This window comes from Sinohyriopsis cumingii, chromosome 17 (genome assembly GCF_028554795.1).
Source record: "Sinohyriopsis cumingii isolate HCF-2022 chromosome 17, ASM2855479v2, whole genome shotgun sequence".
In the NCBI taxonomy this organism is placed as follows: Eukaryota; Metazoa; Mollusca; class Bivalvia; order Unionida; family Unionidae; genus Sinohyriopsis; species Sinohyriopsis cumingii.
Genome location: NC_142977.1, coordinates 43,055,637 through 43,070,664, shown reverse-complemented (window position 1 = coordinate 43,070,664; position 15,028 = coordinate 43,055,637). Strand labels below are relative to the sequence as shown.

Below are 15,028 nucleotides of genomic sequence, written 5' to 3'. Positions count from 1 at the left end.
AAGAAGATAACTCGTACGATGAAAACAAGGGAGAAGAATCGAAAAAGAAAGAAGGATGGAAATTTCATTATTTAGTCAGGTTACATAAGTTATAAAAGACAAAAAACAATGACAAATAATAACAAAGAATAATAATAATAATAATAATAATAAGAAAAATAATTATTATTATTATTATTATTATTATTATTATTATTATTATTTAAATAAATAAATGAATCAATCAATCAATAAATAAATCAATAAATAAATTCATGACTGCAATATTTATCTCTGACATTTACATGACTTTTCTACTCATTGTGTCTGGGGTGCTCTCACCAGTTATTATGTACTTTTGAGAGAATGACGTATGTAAGGTGAAGTTGTTTGCATTTAAAACATGCACAGTGGAGAGAATGTTGGCATACTTCTATGCTACATTATTGTAATGTGAATGAGATTTCTTTGGATATTATACTTTTGGAAATTGTACATGACCTAAGCACATTGCTAAGCACATTGCTAACTAAAATGACTTCTCCCTTGTGCTAAAAAATTAGCCTGAATTAGTCTCAAGTACACTGTCCATGACAGTTACTAAAATGGGGGAAATGAATTTTGCCAGACTAGACAATACCAGCTTATGAAAGCGCAATGAATGAATTGACATATATATAAAATGTAAAAAAAGTTATGGGCTCTTTTTTATACAATATTCCTCTAAAGTTCAGGAAGTGAAAATGGCCAAGTGGACCACTTTTTTGAACGGTGCACATCTTGAGTAAGGCAAAAGCTGTATGCTCTATAACCCATATTACACCCATTAATCATACACCAAAATAAAGGGAATTAAAGGTTCTTTCAAATATACCTAAGATATATAAGGATATTTTTAAATAGCCAGTATAACCAGTGACTAATGGCGGGGAAATTCTTTTTCTTTAAAATTCTAGCCTATGCAAAATACGAAACTGTAGAGCGCCACCCTAGCATTTAATGCCCTTGAGGATGTCAGTGTCAGTTTAGGCATCATGACACTAAACTGATAAGAAATAAGAACTACAAACATATAAAACGATATAATGACAAAGGAGAAAGAAGTTTGGGAATTACGTTATTTAGTCAGGATAAATACGTCATAAAAGACAAAAACAATAAGAAATAATAATAATAATAATAATAATAATCATCATCATCATCACCATCATCATCATCATCATCATCTATCATTATGTTAAAAATCATTAATATAATAATCTTATCGTCTTTTTCTACTCGTTTTCGTTTGTTTTAATAATAATAACAATACTAACAATAATAATAGTAGTAATACTATTACCACTGTTAATATTAATAGTAATAATAATACTAACACTAAAAATAATAATGAAAATGATAATAATGTCTATGATAATAAATGTTTATCATGAGTATTCTACCTATTATGGATATTATCGAATGGCCTTGAGGATTTTGCGGTAATTATAGCTACCATGGCTCTAAACTGTCAATAACTCAAAACCTACAGTAACAATGGAAATCACTACAAAACATATAGAGGAAACATAACAAACATAGGGACAGAAACTTAAATAATAATAATAATAATAATAATAATAATAATAATAATAATAAGATTTAAAATAAGAATAATAATAACAATAGAAATAAAATTTAGATTATTATGATATCAGCAATGTAAATTAAAATAACCATGATATAGATTCCTCTATCATCATCATCATCATCATCATCATCATCATCAAGAAATTACAATTAAATTAATAATAATAATAATAATAATAATAATAATAATTACAACAATATCGAAAACAATAATAACAACAACGATAATAATAATTATAATAATAATAATAACAACAACAACAACAATAGCAATAGTGGTAATAATAATAATGATAATATAAACTACAATAAGAAGAACAAGAAGAAGAAGAAAAAGAAGAAGAAGAAGAAAAAGAACAGAAAGAATAATAATAATAATAATAATAATAATAATAATAATAATTATGCGAAGAAGACCAAGAAGAATAGGTATAGTATTAGTAATGAAATTCAAAACTTCAAAGTTAATTTTTGAAATTTACATATTTTTTCTGAATGGCCTTGAAATAGTATAATAAAAAGGAAGATAAATCATACTATAACAACAAGGGAGATGACTTGAAAGATAATGATGTCTGATCTTAATAATAATAATAATAACAATAATAATAATAATAATAATAATAATGCGAAGAAGACCAAGAAGAATAGGTGTAGTATTAGTAATGAACTTCATAACTTCAATATTAATTATTGAAATGTACGTAATTTTTCTGAATGGCCTTGATAATAACAAGGGACATAATTACAAACATAACACCGGTCCGGTGTCCTGGTGGTTAGAGCCTCCGACTAGCAAGCGCGAGATCGTGGGTTCAAACTCCGGACGAGTCATACCAAAGAATACAAAAATGGTACTAACATTTACATTATTTAGTCAGATTACATAAATTTAAGAAATTACAACAACAACAACAACAACAACAACAATAATGACAATAATAATAATAATAATGATGATGATGACGATACCATTATGTTAAAAATGATTAATATAATGTTCTCATCGTCCCTTTCTCGTCGTTTTCTTTTGTTATAATAATAATAATAATAACAATAGTGTCTGAAATTCACAAGATATTTCCACGCATCATGGCTAAAAGCCCATAAGAATCACGGGGTATAGGCATTAAATTAGTAATAAATAAAAACAGACAGTAACAAAGGAAATGACTACAAACATATACAGGAATTAATATAAACATAATGAAAAGGGGAATATTAGTAATAACAGCGCAATTTTTATTACATTATTACCATTATTATTTATACATTATTATTATTATTATTATTATTATTATTATTATTATTATTTGTTATTGATTGAGGGATATCAACCAACAAGAAGGACAAGGGAGAGAACACATGCAAACAAACACAAGGGAGAGCACTAGGAATATAGGAATATAAATAAAAATATGTATTGTTGTGTCAGACTAAGTCGATGACACAAGATAATAATAATAATAATAACGAAAATAATTATGATAATAAATGGTTATCATGAGTTTTCTACCCATTATCGATATTATCGACTTACCCTGAGGTTTTGGCGGTAATGATAGCTAACATGGTACTGAACTGGCAATATCTCACAACCTACAGTAACAAGGGAAATCACTACAAAACATATAGAGGAAATAATACAGTCACAGTGGGTAGAAAGTTTAATAAAATTAATAATAATAATAATAATAATAATAATAATAATGATGATGATGATGATGATCATAATAATAATAATAATAATAATAATAATAATAATGACTAATAATAATAATAACAATAATAATAATATCGATAAGAAGTGTGATCATTATGATGTTAATCATGAGTTTAATGATGATGATATAATCGTTATTTGTTCCTGTTATTTTGTCTTTACTACATATCACAATTGTAAATTCGATGCAAATATATCTCAGAAACAGGACAAGAGACCTAAATTGTCGTCATTATTATATGAAAAACATGAAGAATAATAAAAAGCAAAGTATAATAATAATGATAATATTAATAATAACAACAATATGATAGCTGAGATTGTAATCATCATCACAATTAATATTATCATCACTGTTATTATTATTATTAGTAGTATTATCGCTAATATTATTACTATTAACATTATAGATATTATTTTCATTGTTATTATTATTGTTGTTATTATTATTATTATTATTATTATTATTCCTTTTCTTCTTCTTCTCTTATAATTATTATTGTAGTTTTTATTATCGTTATTATTATTACCACTACTGCTATCGTTGTTGTTGTTGTTGTTATTATTGTTATTATTATTATTATTATTATTGTTATTATTAAATAAGATGATTACTTTTGAATTTTTATTTAGTTGAACCACTTAGAGGAAAGGATATCGCTCAAGGTGACACGCTTGGCAGCTTCAGGCTCAAGCATGCTCATGATCAACTGCTCACAGTCCTTATCAGCCTTCACCTTGGGAAGGCTAATTGTTTTCTGGACCTGGCCGACGACCATTTGGCTTATGCTGCCCTCCTGGAAGGGGAGAGCTCCGTAAACCAGCCCATAGAGGATAACACCGAGGCTCCAGACATCGGCCTTGAATGCATCGTAAGCCTCGCCTTTGAGGATCTCGGGGGCAGTGTACACAGCACTGCCGCAAAATGTATTGCTCAGTTCATTATTTTTCACTGTCTTAGTGAATCCAAAGTCAGTGACCTTGACATTGCCCTCAGAATCAAGCAGAATGTTTTCCAGCTTGAGATCTCTGTGGGCCATGTTCTGCCTGTGCATGTATTCAACGGTCTCGACAATCTGCTTGAAGATCTTCTGGGCTTCTTCTTTGCTCAGAGGTCCCTCCTCGGTAATTTTGTCCAAGAGGTCACCACCTTGAGCCAGTTCCATGACTATGTAAACGCTATTTTTGCTCTCCATTACTTCGAAAACATTGATTATATTCTCGTGCTTTAGCTTGGAAGCGGCTTCCAATTCTCTTGGAAGAAATTTTTCCAAATATTCATTGCTCTTACCTTTCTTGCTAATAATCTTAACAGCCACATTAATGTTGCCAATGGTAGAAATGAAGATTTTACCATAGGCACCCTCGCAAACCATTGGACCTAACTTATTATAGACGCACATGATTAGTTATATTACTTATTTGAATTGTGATGAAAGCAAGTGTTATCACGCTTTATATATGACCATTTTCCAAAACGAGGCTGGACGACTACATTATTCAGTAGGGAATGATGGATCATTTGCATACAACTAACTATTGTAAGAAAGTTCATAGGCATACATTTTTATTTTACGGGAATTTATTACTTAAATAATATAAAGTGTCCAATACAATCTTGTAATGAAACAGAATAGGAATGTACAGGACACGAGCAAGCTGCCAGCCTGTCTTACCTAAAAATGGTATGTTCCACGGTCATGACCCAGTGTCATCATTTAACCTCCGGTCATTCGATAAAGTCAAGGTCATGTAATGACCTGACCCAGGTCACGAGGTTACACAGTCACAGACAAGGTTAGGTCACCAGAAATCACTCAAGGGAAATCACTCCAAAAGGAACATAATTATTATTACAAATATAATTATTAACAATGAATGAAGCATTTGAAATACTATAACAAAAAGGGAGACAATTCATACTATAATAATAATGGAGATCACTCGAAAAATAAAAAGGACTTACCTCAATAATAATAATAATATGAAGTAAACCAAGAAGAAGCAGAATCGTATAGTAATGAAATACATAACTTCAAATTTAATTTTGAAATTTACATAATTTTTCCTCATGGCCATGAAATACTATAATAAAAAGGGAGATAATTCATACTATAATGACAATGAAGATCACTCGAAAAATAATAAGGACTTATCTCAATAATAATACTAATAATAATAATAATAATGATAATAATAATAATTGTTATTAATAATAATAATAACAATACGAAGAAGACCAAGAAGAAGAATAACATCAAAATTAAGTTTTGAAATTTACATATTTTTTCCGCATGGCCTTGAAATACTAAAATAAAAAGGGAGATAATTCATACTATAATAACAAGGGAGATCACTCGAAAAATAATTATGTCTTATATTAATGATAGGTATAGTATTAGTAATGAAATCCATAACTAAGACCGGACCCGGTGTCCAGGTGGTTAGAACCTCCGCTTAGCAAGCCCGTGATCGTGATTATTTAGTCAGGTTACATAAGTTTTATTAATGACAATAATAATAATAAATAATAATAATAATAAAAATGATAAGAAGAAGAAGAATCGATTAGTAATAATAATAAATAATAATAATAATAAAAATGATAAGAAGAAGAAGAATCGATTAGTAATTCATAACTTCAAAATTAAATTTTGAGATTTACATATTTTTTCCGCATGGCCTTGAAATACTATAATAAAAAGGGAGATAATTCATACTATAATAACAATTCACATCACTCGAAAAATAATAACGATTTAGCTCAATAATAATAATAATAATACAAAGAAGACCAAGAAGAAGAAGAACCGTTTAGTAATGAAATTCATAACTTCAAAGTTAATTTTTGAAATTTACATAATTTTTCCGCATGGCCTTGAAAAACAATAATAACAAGGGAGATAATTCATACTATAATAACAATGGAGATCACTCGAAAAAGAAAAAGGACTTATCTCAATAATAATAATAATAATAATAATAATAATTATGCGAAGAAGACCAAGAAGAATAGGTATAGTATTAGTAATGAAATTCAAAACTTCAAAGTTAATTTTTGAAATTTACATATTTTTTCTGAATGGCCTTGAAATACTATAATAAAAAGGAAGATAAATCATACTATAACAACAAGGGAGATCACTTGAAAGATAATGATGTATGATCTTAATAATAATAATAATAACAACAATAATAATAATAATAATAATAATAATGCGAAGAAGACCAAGAAGAATAGGTATAGTATTAGTAATGAAATTCATAAGTTCAATATTAATTATTGAAATGTACGTAATTTTTCTGAATGGCCTTGATAATAACAAGGGACATAATTACAAACGTAACACCGGTCCGGTGTCCTGGTGGTTAGAGCCTCCGCCTAGCAAGCGCGAGATCGTGGGTTCAAACACCGGCCGAGTCATACCAAAGAATACAAAAATGGTACTAACATTTACATTATTTAGTCAGGTTACTTAAGTTTAAGAAAAGACAACAACAACAACAACAACAATAATAATAATAATAATAATAATAATAACATTTGATAATAATAATGATGATGATACTATTATGTTAAAAATGATTAATATAATGTTATCATCGTCCCTTTCTCGTCGTTTTCTTTTGTTATAATAATAATAATAATAATAATAATAATAATAATAACAATAGTGTCTGAAATTCACAAGATATTTCTGCACATCATGGCTAAAAGCCCTTGAGAATCACGGGGTATAGACATTAAATTAGTAATAAATAAAAACAGACAATAACAAAGGAAATCACTCCAAACATATATAGGAATTAATATAAATATAATGGAAAGGGGAATATTAGTAATAACAGCGCAATTGTTATTACATTATTACCATTACTATTTATACATTATTATTATTATTATTATTATTATTATTATTATTATTATTATTATTATTATTATCATTTGTTATTGATTGAGGGATATCAACCAACAAGAAGGACAAGGGAGAGAACACATGCAAACAAACACAAGGGAGAGCACTAGGAATATAGGAATATAAATAATAATATAATATGTATTGTTGTGTCAGACTAAGTCGATGACACAAGATAATAATAATAATAATAACGAAAATAATTATGATAATAAATGGTTATCATGAGTTTTCTACCCATTATGGATATTATCGAATTACCTTGAGGTTTTAGCGGCAATGTTAGCTAACATGGTACTAAACTGGCAATATCTCACAACCTACAGTAACAAGGGAAATCAATACAAAACATATAGAGGAAATAATACAGTCATAGTGAGTAGAAAGTTTTATAAAATTAATAATAATAATAATATCATACCAACCATGAACTTTGTCATCACGATCTTGATGCTTTTTGTTCCTTCACCATCATCATCATCAACAATCTCATCATCATCATCATCATCAACAAAAAAACAACAACAACAATAACAACAAAGTAATAATAATAATAATAATAATAATAATAATAACAGTAATAATAAGAAGAATACTAATAAATATTATAACAATATTAAGGATTATTATCATTAATATTATTCTGATGTTATTCTTAGTATTAATTTTATTAATAATAATAATAATGATTATAGTAATAATAATAATAATAATAATGATGTGACATTATTATTATTATTATTATTATTATTATTATCTTGCAATTGATAAATATTGTAAGGTCTGCGATGAACAACTAACGAGGAATTTGAACTCCCATGAATGACAAGAGGGAGAACTCGTGATATGAATAACAAGGGAGAGCACTAGGAATATAATTAATAATTGAATATATATTGCTTTTTCAGGATAAATCAGTTACAAAAGACAGTAATAATAATAATAATAATAATAATAATAATAATGAAAATGATACGAATGATAATGATAATAAATGGTTAGTATGAGTTTTCAAACTATTATGGATATTATCGAATGGCCTTGTGGATTTTGCGGTAATTATAGCTACCATAGCGCTAAACTGGCAATAACTCAGAACTTGCAGTAACAAGGGAAATCACCACAAAACACATAGAGGAAATAATACAATTATAATGGGCAGAAACTAATAATAATAATAATAATAATAATAAGAAGAAGAAGAAGAAGAAGAAGAGGAATATTATAATAATATCAGCCATGAAAATTACGATAAAGATATTACAGATTACTGTACCCTCATCATCATTATCATCATCATCATCATAATCAAGAATAAGAACAAATAACAAAATATAAATTACAAATAAGTTAATAATAATAATAATAATAATAATAATAATAATAATAATAAAAACTAAAAGCAAGAAGAAGAAGAATAGTAATTAAATCCATGACTTCAATATTAATTTCTGAAATTTACATATCTTTCTGAATGGCCTTGACAATAACAAGGGACATAAGTACAAACATCAGACCGCACCGGTGGCCTAATGGTTAGAGCGGCCGCCTCGGATACGGGAACTCGTGGGTTCGAACCCCGACCCAGTCATACCAAAGACCTACAAAAATGGTACTAACAGCTGCCTCCCTAGGCGCTCGGTATTAATACATAGTTAGTGTTAGGACTGGTCGGCCTGGTGTCAGGGTAATGTGACTGGGTGGGACATCATGCTACATGTCTGCGGCATGATGCCCCAGTACTAGATATCACTATAAACTGACACACTGCTCACTTCGTAACGATATGACTGAAAAATTGTTAAAGCTACGTGAAAAATCCTAATCACACACACATAATAAAATAAACTACAGACAAACAGTCATACATATAATTATATTGTTATAAAGGATATACAATATATCAATGTAAATTATACAATTTTATATAGTGCATTAACATTAAGTCCATTAGGATACAGAGTATCTAACTTATGAATCCAATAAGTTTCTTTTATGAGTCTATTCATGTTACCATGCACAATATCTATTGGCATGAAAGAAAAATCAAGTAGAGAGTGATTATTGGTGTTAAAGTGTGTTGAAACATTAGAGGAAAACTGAGGATCTCTATAATTTTTTATATGAAAGCGATGATTATTCATTCTCTTAGAGACTTGTTGTGGTGTTTGTCCAACATATTGCATGCTACATTTTTACAGGTTATTAAATAAATCACATCAGTTGATATGCAGTTAGTGTTATCGCCTAGAGAAAATACCTCTTTTGTATTAGCACTACTGAAAGAAGTACTTTCTCTTATGTTTGCACATTGAGAACACCGGTGTCTGTTACATTTAGATGACGAAAAGTGTATTTTTTTATTTTCTGTCTGTTTAGTTGTGATTAAAATTTTTTGCAAATTCTTGGGTCTTCTATAAGCGAGAACTGGTTTAATTTTGAAAAGTGATTTGACGCTAGTTTTATTGGATAAATTTAGGAGACTATAATATTTATTAATTATACGACCTATATTAGGTAATGAAGGATTATATTGTATTGTGAAAGGAATTACATCTCTCTCTATTTTACATTCTGTTGTGTTTAAAGTCTCATGTTGAGTAAGATTAAGGGATTAATCACACACACACACACACACACACACACACACACAGAGTTGTTCTGAATGGCCTTGACAATAACAAGGGATATAACTAGAAATATTTAGATGAAATAATACAAACATAAAACAATAGAGACAAGAAGATAACTCGTACGATGAAAACAAGGGAGAGGAATCGAAAAAGAAAGAAGGATGGAAATTTCATTATTTAGTCAGGTTGCATAAGTTATAAAAGACAAAAAACAATGACAAATAATAACAAAGAATAATAATAATAATAATAATAATAAGAAAAATAATAATAATTATTATTATTATTATTATTATTTAAATAAATAAATGAATCAATCAATCAATAAATAAATCAATAAATAAATTCATGACTGCAATATTTATCTCTGACATTTACATGACTTTTCTACTCATTGTGTCTGGGGTGCTCTCACCAGTTATTATGTACTTTTGAGAGAATGACGTATGTAAGGTGAAGTTGTTTGCATTTAAAACATGCACAGTGGAGAGAATGTTGGCATACTTCTATGCTACATTATTGTAATGTGAATGAGATTTCTTTGGATATTATACTTTTGGAAATTGTACATGACCTAAGCACATTGCTAAGCACATTGCTAACTAAAATGACTTCTCCCTTCTGCTAAAAAATTAGCCTGAATTAGTCTCAAGTACACTGTCCATGACAGTTACTAAAATGGGGGAAATGAATTTTGCCAGACTAGACAATACCAGCTTATGAAAGCGCAATGAATGAATTGCCATATATATAAAATGTAAAAAAAAGTTATGGGCTCTTTTTTATACAATATTCCTCTAAAGTTCAGGAAGTGAAAATGGCCAAGTGGACCACTTTTTTGAACGGTGCACATCTTGAGTAAGGCAAAAGCTGTATGCTCTATAACCCATATTACACCCATTAATCATACACCAAAATAAAGGGAATTAAAGGTTCTTTCAAATATACCTAAGATATATAAGGATATTTTTAAATAGCCAGTATAACCAGTGACTAATGGCGGGGAAATTCTTTTTCTTTAAAATTCTAGCCTATGCAAAATACGAAACTGTAGAGCGCCACCCTAGCATTTAATGCCCTTGAGGATGTCAGTGTCAGTTTAGGCATCATGACACTAAGCTGATAAGAAATAAGAACTACAAACATATAAAACGATATAATGACAAAGGAGAAAGAAGTTTGGGAATTACGTTATTTAGTCAGGATAAATACGTCATAAAAGACAAAAACAATAAGAAATAATAATAATAATAATAATCATCATCATCATCATCACCATCATCATCATCATCATCATCATCTATCATTATGTTAAAAATCATTAATATAATAATCTTATCGTCTTTTTCTACTCGTTTTCGTTTGTTTTAATAATAATAAGAATAACAATACTAACAATAATAATAGTAGTAATACTATTACTACTGTTAATATTAATAGTAATAATAATACTAACACTAAAAATAATAATGAAAATGATAATAATGTCTATGATAATAAATGTTTATCATGAGTATTCTACCTATTATGGATATTATCGAATGGCCTTGAGGATTTTGCGGTAATTATAGCTACCATGGCTCTAAACTGTCAATAACTCAAAACCTACAGTAACAAGGGAAATCACTACAAAACATATAGAGGAAACATAACAAACATAGGGACAGGAACTTAAATAATAATAATAATAATAATAATAAAAATAATAATAATAATAAGATTTAAAATAAGAATAATAATAACAATAGAAATAAAATTTAGATTATTATGATATCAGCAATGTAAATTAAAATAACCATGATATAGATTCCTCTATCATCATCATCATCATCATCAAGAAATTACAATTAAATTAATAATAATAATAATAATAATAATAATTACAACAATATCGAAAACAATAATAACAACAACGATAATAATAATAATAATAATAATAATAATAATAATAATAACAACAACAACAATAGCAATAGTGGTAATAATAATAATGATAATATAAACTACAATAAGAAGAACAAGAAGAAGAAGAAAAAGAAGAAGAAGAAGAAAAAGAACAGAAAGAATAATAATAATAATAATAATAATAATAACAATAATAATAACAAAGACAATGCTATCTATAATATTAATAGTAAAAATAAAAGCGATAATAGTAATAATAATTATAATAGCGGTAATAATAATAATTGTGATGATGATAACAATCTCAGCTATCATATTCTTGTTATTATTATTATTATTATTATTATTATCAGTATTATTATATTTTTCTTTTTATTATTCCTCATGTTTTTCATATAATAATGACGACTATTTTGATCTCTTGTCCACGACAAAATAACAGGAACAAAAAATGATTAATATCATAATGATCACACTTCTTATCGATATTATTATTATTATTATCATTATTATTATTATTATTATCGTTGTTGTTGTTATTGTTCTTGGTATTGTTGCACTTTTTTGAAAGATGCACATCTGGAGTAAGGCCAAGCTGTATGCTCTATAACCCATATTACACCTATTAATCATACACCAAAAAAAAAGGGAATCAAAGGTTCTTTCAAATATACCTAAGATATACAAGGATATTTTTAAATAGCCAGTATAACCAGTGACTAATGGCGTGGAAATTCTTATTCTTTAAAATTCTAGCCTATGCAAAATACGAAACTATAGAGCGCCACCCTAGCATTTAATGCCCTTGAGGATGTCAGTGTCAGTTTAGACATCATGACACTAAACTAATAAGAAATAAGAACTACAAATATATAAAACGATATAATGACAAAGGAGAAAGAAGTTTGGGATTTACATTATTTAGTCAGGATAAATACGTCATAAAAGACAAAAACAACAAGAAATAATAATAATAATAATCATCATCATCATCATCTATCATTATGTTAAAAATCATTAATATAATAATCTTATCGTCTTTTACTACTCGTTTTCTTTTGTTTTAATAATAATAATAACAATACAAACAATAATAATAGCAGTAATAATATTACTACTGTTAATATTAATAGTAATAATAATAATAATACTAACACTAAAAAAGTAATGAAAATGATAATAATGTCTATGATAATAAATGCTTATCATGAGTATTCTACCTATTATGGACATTATCGAATGGCCTTGAGGATTTTTCGGTAATTATAGCTACCATGTCGCTCATCTGGCAATATCTCGCAACCGACAGTAACAAGGGAAATCACCACAAAACATATATAATAACAATAGTAATGAAATTGAGATTATTATGATATCAGCAATGTAAATTATAAAAACGATGATATAGATTCCTCTATCATCATCAGCATCATCATCATCAAGAAATTACAATTAAAATAATAATAATAATAATAATAATAATAATGATAATAATAATGACTATTATTACAACAATACCAAGAACAATAACAACGACAACAATAACAACAACAGTAATAATAATAAAAATAATAATAATAATAATGATGATGATGATGATGATGATGATAATAATAATAATAATAATGACAATAATAATAATAATAATAATAATATCGATAAGAAGTGTGATCATTATGATGTTAATCATGAGTTTAATGATGATGATATAATCGTTATTTGTTCCTGTTATTTTGTCTTGACTACATATCACAATTGTAAATTCGATGCAAATATATCTCAGAAACAGGACAAGAGACCTAAATTGTCGTCATTATTATATGAAAAACATGAAGAATAATAAAAAGCAAAGTATAATAATAATGATAATATTAATAATAACAACAATATGATAGCTGAGATTGTAATCATCATCACAATTAATATTATCATCACTGTTATTATTATTATTAGTAGTATTATCGCTTATATTATTACTATTAACATTATAGATATTATTGTCATTGTTATTATTATTGTTGTTATTATTATTATTATCATTATTATTATTATTATTATTATTATTATTATTATTATTATTATTTTTCTTCCTTTTCTTCTTCTTCTCTTATAATTATTATTGTAGTTTTTATTATCGTTATTATTATTACCACTACTGCTATCGTTGTTGTTGTTGTTGTTATTATTGTTATTATTATTATTATTATTATTATTATTGTTGTTGTTGTTATTATTAAATAAGATGATTACTTTTGAATTTTTATTTAGTTGAACCACTTAGAGGAAAGGATATCGCTCAAGGTGACACGCTTGGCAGCTTCAGGCTCAAGCATGCTCATGATCAACTGCTCACAGTCCTTATCAGCCTTCACCTTGGGAAGGCTAATTGTTTTCTGGACCTGGCCGACGACCATTTGGCTTATGCTGCCCTCCTGGAAGGGGAGAGCTCCGTAAACCAGCCCATAGAGGATAACACCGAGGCTCCAGACATCGGCCTTGAATGCATCGTAAGCCTCGCCTTTGAGGATCTCGGGGGCAGTGTACACAGCACTGCCGCAAAATGTATTGCTCAGTTCATTATTTTTCACTGTCTTAGTGAATCCAAAGTCAGTGACCTTGACATTGCCCTCAGAATCAAGCAGAATGTTTTCCAGCTTGAGATCTCTGTGGGCCATGTTCTGCCTGTGCATGTATTCAACGGCCTCGACAATCTGCTTGAAGATCTTCTGGGCTTCTTCTTTGCTCAGAGGTCCCTCCTCGGTAATTTTGTCCAAGAGGTCACCACCTTGAGCCAGTTCCATGACTATGTAAACGCTATTTTTGCTCTCCATTACTTCGAAAACATTGATTATGTTCTCGTGCTTTAGCTTGGAAGCGGCTTCCAATTCTCTTGGAAGAAATTTTTCCAAATATTCATTGCTCTTACCTTTCTTGCTAATAATCTTAACAGCCACATTAATGTTGCCAATGGTAGAAATGAAGATTTTACCATAGGCACCCTCGCCAACCATTGGACCTAACTTATTATAGACGCACATGATTAGTTATATTAGTTATTTGAATTGTGATGAAAGCAAGTGTTATCACGCTTTATATATGACCATTTTCCAAAACGAGGCTGGACGACTACATTATTCAGTAGGGAATGATGGATCATTTGCATACAACTAACTATTGTAAGAAAGTTCATAGCCATACATTTTTATCTTACGGGAATTTATTACTTAAATAATATAAAGTGT

At 28.2% G+C, this 15,028-nt stretch overlaps 2 protein-coding genes across 2 annotated transcripts; both read right to left on the bottom strand.

The window, feature by feature from the left end:
- Positions 1–3,960: 3,960 nt before the first annotated feature.
- On the bottom strand, positions 3,961–4,707 carry LOC149778513 (testis-specific serine/threonine-protein kinase 4-like). The gene has a single exon (XM_089938347.1). The coding sequence runs from the start codon at positions 4,705–4,707 to the stop codon at positions 3,961–3,963; it is 747 nt and encodes a 248-aa protein (XP_089794473.1).
- Positions 4,708–14,050: 9,343 nt separating this feature from the next.
- Positions 14,051–14,797, bottom strand: LOC149778512 (testis-specific serine/threonine-protein kinase 4-like). Its single transcript, XM_089938346.1, has one exon. The coding sequence runs from the start codon at positions 14,795–14,797 to the stop codon at positions 14,051–14,053; it is 747 nt and encodes a 248-aa protein (XP_089794472.1).
- Positions 14,798–15,028: the final 231 nt, after the last annotated feature.

Excerpts from the sequence above, each read along its gene's own strand:
- LOC149778512 (XM_089938346.1), bottom strand. The coding sequence starts at position 14,797 with ATGGTTGGCGAGGGTGCCTATGGTAAAATCTTCATTTCTACCATTGGC.
- LOC149778513 (XM_089938347.1), bottom strand. The coding sequence starts at position 4,707 with ATGGTTTGCGAGGGTGCCTATGGTAAAATCTTCATTTCTACCATTGGC.